The 5,551-nt window shown below is 45.6% G+C and overlaps 1 protein-coding gene across 1 annotated transcript; it reads left to right on the forward strand.

The window, feature by feature from the left end:
- Positions 1-308: 308 nt before the first annotated feature.
- On the forward strand, positions 309-5,338 carry LOC147887056 (uncharacterized). The gene is made up of 4 exons (XM_087394869.1): positions 309-1,072; positions 1,469-2,952; positions 3,345-3,456; positions 3,550-5,338. Exons 1-4 carry the CDS (start codon positions 907-909, stop codon positions 4,800-4,802), a joined length of 3,015 nt encoding a protein of 1,004 aa, XP_087250995.1. The 5' UTR covers positions 309-906; the 3' UTR covers positions 4,803-5,338.
- Positions 5,339-5,551: the final 213 nt, after the last annotated feature.

The following is a 5,551-nucleotide window of genomic DNA, read 5'->3' on the forward strand; positions in this document are numbered from 1 at the left end:
GCCGTCCGTACGGCGAGCCCATTGGTCCAAGCAGTCAAGCGAATCAGAGCGCGCCGGATCAGCGGGTCCGCGTTGACAAAAATGCGCGGGAGGCAGCCGGGCTTGCCAAGTAGGCGGGGCGCGGCCTACGTGGACAAGGGGTGGAGCGAATGAGGTAGGGCCACGTCAAGGGAAGGGGGAAGCCGGCGGGAGGCGGCCGCCGGGAGGCCAAGCTGGAGGGGCCACGTAGGCGGAGTCCGACGTGGCATCGTCTTCCCCAAACATGAACAAAATCCCCTGGAGCCCTTAGCAAACGAGCTCACTCTGATAGTTTTTTCAAGCTTTCTGCTCTGCAGCAGCAGCGCTGCTGGAGCTCTGCCTCCTCCATAGCCAACTCCTTGTTGCCTCCAGGGCTCCCCCCCTCGCATGCCCTCTCCCCCTCTCTCCTTCTCCCCCCGAGATCGAGAGAAAATCACCCATTTCTTCCTCCCCTTCATCGTATGTCCACATCCCCTCCTCTCCTTCTCCCGCCCAGATCTATAGCCCTCCCCTTCCCTCTTCTCCTCCCTTCCTTGCTCCATCTCTTTCACAATCGCCCACTTTGCTTCCATTTCTTGCTTCATTCCCTTCAGCAGCCCCCACTTCGCCTGTGCATGGGCTGCTTTCCTTCGGGATTCAGTCCCTCCTTGAGTTTTTGCTTAGCAAATCCCCTTCAACCCCCTCCACCCGAGCTTCTGTGCATAGCAAGCAATTTTCGGCTGGATAGCTCCTCTTCTTTATGTTTGTCATTTCATTTCCATCGTAAAAAGCTAAAAACTCTCTTCAAGCTCTCAATTTGTGACTAAATTGTTCCGTCAGGACTTGAGCATTAGCCGGGCTTCGCAGAGCAAGCAAATTGAAGCGCTTTCCTCCTTGATCGTGGTTTTTATGGCTCGAATGGGACAAACAGTTCTATCTCCAGGTTTCAGGTTTCACCCTACAGATGAAGAACTTGTAGTGTACTATCTAAGAAGAAAAGCGTGTGGGAGGAAGTTTGAGGACGGCATTATCGGAGAGGTGGATCTTTACAAGTTTGAGCCGTGGGATCTACCAGGTATCTTTCAAATTGCCTCAAACTCTCGCCTTCTGTTCTTTCATGATCATGCGCTTCTGTTTGTGCTGACGACTTGTGAAATCTTATCGTAATTGGATGGTACATGGGTCCTGTGTTTCTTTTTGATTTGGTATATATCTATGGGTACTGAGTGGTCTCGGGTTTAATTTATCATAAGCGTTGACGTCTTCGAAGTACTCGTGAAGTTGTGAAATGTCAAGTCTGTCATTATAGGACGACAGATCTGGTAGTATCTCTTTTCATCCTTTTGGAGGCTCTCCGGTCCGTCACATGCATTCCAGAGTTATTTGTGCCCACGATAGGCTGACTTGTGATCTATGTGTTTTTTTGGAAAGTATATCAGTCAAAATCTTACATTTTTTTGTTTCTTTGCAGACAAGTGTATTCTTCACACCAGAGATCCAGAATGGTATTTTTTTAATGCTCGAGACAAGAAGTATCCCAATGGGTCACGTACCAATAGAGCAACAGAAGCAGGATATTGGAAGGCCACAGGGAAGGATCGAAAGGTTTGCTCTGGTAACCACACTGTCGGAATGAAAAAGACACTTGTATTTTACCGGGGTCGTGCTCCCCATGGAGAACGGACCGATTGGGTTATGCATGAATATAGGCTAGATGAAGAGTTTGAGAAAAAAATAAAAAATGGTTGTGCGTTTGTACTCTGCCGAATTCACAAGAAAAGTGGACCAGGACCCAAGAATGGAGAGCAATATGGTGCAGCAGTTTTTGATGAAAATGATGAATTAGTACCAGTTACGGACTGCACCTTGCCGAATGTTGTAGATCAGAAGCTTCCTGAAGACTATGAGAATGAAATTCGGCAGGGACTTCTTGAAGTTTTGCACGAGCCAGTTTTCACAGGAGGCTTAGAGAATCTAGCGCACAACTCAAACAATATGGATTGTGTAGCTATGGAAGGGTTGAATTCTGGAGAAGAATTAGAGACTTTCCTGCAATGTCTCCTTGCCCAAGAGTCCCAGGATGAGGACACAGCTGTATTTGGGGCTCAAAATGTGGTGGACCCTCCTTACAATTGGGGGCTCAACAAAGCAGGTACCCTGTCAGCAGACCATATTCTTGTTGGAGCTGAGAGCTCAAGCAATCATTGTGAACATCCTGCCTGTTCTGAGGCTACACATTTTTCACCTATGGTTGGGATTCCAGATCTTTCAGATTTTGATGTCCACGGCGGTGAGAACCTTCATGACATCCTGCATCCAGCTCCAGAGGAACCTGAAATGTTGGAGGAATTGGGACAAACTCTTCTAACAAACCAAGGTGACACAAGTGCTTCAATATGCAGCCCTTCATATCAAATTGAAACGATGATTTTTGATGTTAATGCCTTTGAAAACCTTCATCACATCCTGCATCCAGCTCATGATGAAGCAGAAATTCTGGGAGAACTGTTGGAAACTCTTGTAGCAGGCCAAGTCGTTGCAACCCCTTCACTGTGTAACACTGTGGATGCAGATGAGGCGATTAATACTGAGACATTTTCCTATATCAGGGATGTCGTAGGTGGCGATTATCTTGAGTTAGCCGATTTAGAATATCCTCTGGATGAAAGTCTCTTGGCTTTGCCTGCTTTAGAATCTGGTGGATTTGCAACAGATGAAGAGCTGGAGTCTCCTGGCTACGAGGACACTGGGATTGAAATTTGCTCTCGTAGCAGATGGATTCAGGAGGGGTTGCAAGCACTGCATGAACAGGGCACTGCTGATCGGAGGATTCGATTGCAAATGCCAGCCCTTGACTTGACGGGACAACACTTTGGAGGAAGCATTGATGAGAGAGAACCTTCGCAATGTCCTGAAGGTTCTAATACCATCCACGGGGAGTCCCTGTCATCAGAGGTGAGAACAAGCACTAGTACATCCTTTGACATGAGTTTTCCTCCACAGCTTTTTCAATAAATTAGTTTGTCACCAGTATTTGATACTTGGGAGGCAAATTAAAAGCGGGGAACTCATGGAGAATGTCTCCTGTATGGATCTTATGTCTAACGTGCCTATTCCCTCTGGTAAGGCCACTTCTTGGAGGCTTAGGTGGGACGAGCAGAGGATGCTGCCGTTCACTGGGGCCCACGAAGGAAGTGGTTGCCCAAATCCTGCTCACCTCTGGAGTGAGAGGCAGTTTTTAAGCCAACACTCTTGAGGTTTATGGATGTGCCTGACACTCCACTTTGGTTTTGTATGTAATTTTGTAAGGCTTAATTGCAACTGAGGAAGTAAATTTTATTGCACAGGTGCCCATGCTCACTTCTGGAGATCTGAAAGATATTACGAATATAGAGTTACATAGTGCAGTGGACATGTATAGTCATAATGGATACACGCCTTTTACTGATTTGTCTCCAGGTATTGTTTCCGGTGGGCAAATTGATTGAACAATGTTAAAGATAGCTTTTGGTGTATAAGCTCTATGCTGAGTACTGTTGTTCTTTGCTACAGGTTATGGTTTGAATTCGAATCCTCGACTGCCAGAGGAGCAGATGGAATTGAATTACAATTTTCTTGCAGAGCAGATGTCTATGCAGGCAGAATTAGAGCTTGAGGATGGGCCTGCTGAGTCCTCTCAAGCTGTGAATCTTACTGGACCAGATTTACTTGTGAAGGATCTGTATTCAATAATTGATGAAAGCTCATCTACCCTATATTATGTGAACTTTTTTGATACCGAGGCAGCTGCTGGAATGGATGGAAGCAGCATTGTAGAGGCTGCTGACCTATGTAATGTTGTAAAGAGTAGTTCAGTGAACATGTTGTCCTGTGTTAATCTTATAGCTTCAAGTGGCAGCCTTCAATATGGGGGTGTAGAGCTGGCTGAAACAAATATAGATACAGTGTTGCCAGAAGTGACCGCACAGGTAAATACTGTATCTGTTGCACAGGTAGACCTGGCTGACACTGTCCGTGTCAAACCTACTCCTGTATCAAGGGACGGGATTGTGGTAAGGCTGACAGAGCAGGGAAGTAAGTTGGAGAAGTCAGAAATACCATTAGCTTCAGTTCCAGCTGATAACATTGCAGGACATTGCTTGCCTGAGTGTGATAGAGCATCGTCTATAGCATCACAGCAGTCATCGGGTCAGCCTACTGACTCCAATATTACAGGTGCACTTTCTGTTCTTGGGGATGCCCCAAGTTTATCCAATACCTCAGCATCGTCAACACATCAATCACCCAAATCTCTTTCCAAAATTTTAGCATTCCTTGGAAATGTCCCTGTCTTGCCTGCTTCAGCAGCAGAATTGCCAGTCGATCTATATGAGTCTGCATGTAAGGATCCTTTGGCTTCAAAGTTTAGGTCAACTTCAGGGCCTGCAAAAGGCAAAGCGACTTCCTGTTCTAAAGCTGGAACCGAACATTTACAGGCAACCCTTCCAGCTAGACTTTGTCAGAATGCTACATCGACAGGCTTAAGTCGCAGAGCCAAGTCAGATATATCAGCTGGTGGAAAATACTGGCCAGCAGTGTCAGAGAAACAAAGAGAGCATTGCGTCACTGCAAGTTCAAATTGCAAAGGACCTGATCTCAAAGATTCCTTTAGTAGGATGTCTGTGAAAGACCCCAGAAAGCTGTGCAAGACCATCAGTAGTAGTCTTACAATCTTTCTTTTCCGGCTAGCTACATGTGCTTTAATCTTCTTCTGCCTCGTTCGAGGATTTTGCAGACTGACAAAAAGTGCCCTCACAGTTTTCTGACCATGGGGGTCTATAATCCCTTCCACCATTGTATATGTTTTTAAATGCTTTCCCTTCATTCATGATCATTAAACTTATTGAAAATACTCAAACAAAGCTAAAGGTTCACATTTGTTGTTATTATTTATCAATGGGCAGACAGTCGACATTTATCATTGCCCATGGTTTGTCCAAGTATGTTTGGCCTTTGTCTGGGTTGTCTAAAAGGTACTCGATCTCTTCTGTGTATCCAGACAGAAACCGGGCTGAACTTCCTTCCCCCCTCTTTTAAGGACAACGAAAGAGCAATAGTATGGTGTTAGGACATCGTGACATGATCAGCATGTAGAGGGTGCAAATTCCAGCCCTTGCACTCCTCTTGAATAGAAATAGATTTGGCATGGGAGGAAAAATGGATGGCAAATCTATACTACAGAACAAATATGTGGGGAATAAAGGAGATCTAGCATGTCCCCTGACAGAACATGAGTAGAACTGTGTGGTTGTAAGAGTCTGACTATTGCACATTCATTGAATGAGGGAGTGGCTCCATAGTTGGATTTGGTGCGGCTTATTAGCGTACTTGATTGGATTGGTCTACTTCCTCTTATACTTAATTTCCAAGTCAAACCAATCCTGCGAATTATGCAACTTTAGGGCCTTTGCAGCAGAAGGCTGCTGGTACTAGGAAGACCTATTCTTTGGAATTTCCAGGAATATGCTTGTTTAAGTTGGTCGATTCACCCTTTGGAATCTGAAATCAAGTTGAG

The sequence above is a fragment of the Dipteris shenzhenensis genome, chromosome 23 (genome assembly GCF_047967505.1).
Source record: "Dipteris shenzhenensis isolate YYH24624 ecotype China chromosome 23, Dip_SZ_1.0, whole genome shotgun sequence".
NCBI classification, from domain to species: Eukaryota; Viridiplantae; Streptophyta; class Polypodiopsida; order Gleicheniales; family Dipteridaceae; genus Dipteris; species Dipteris shenzhenensis.

Coding starts and splice junctions, on each gene's coding strand:
- LOC147887056 (XM_087394869.1), top strand. CDS start 907: ATGGCTCGAATGGGACAAACAGTTCTATCTCCAGGTTTCAGGTTTCAC. Junction 1,073..1,468: donor TGAGCCGTGGGATCTACCAG/GTATCTTTCAAA, acceptor GTTTCTTTGCAG/ACAAGTGTATTCTTCACACC. Junction 2,953..3,344: donor GGGAGTCCCTGTCATCAGAG/GTGAGAACAAGC, acceptor TTTATTGCACAG/GTGCCCATGCTCACTTCTGG.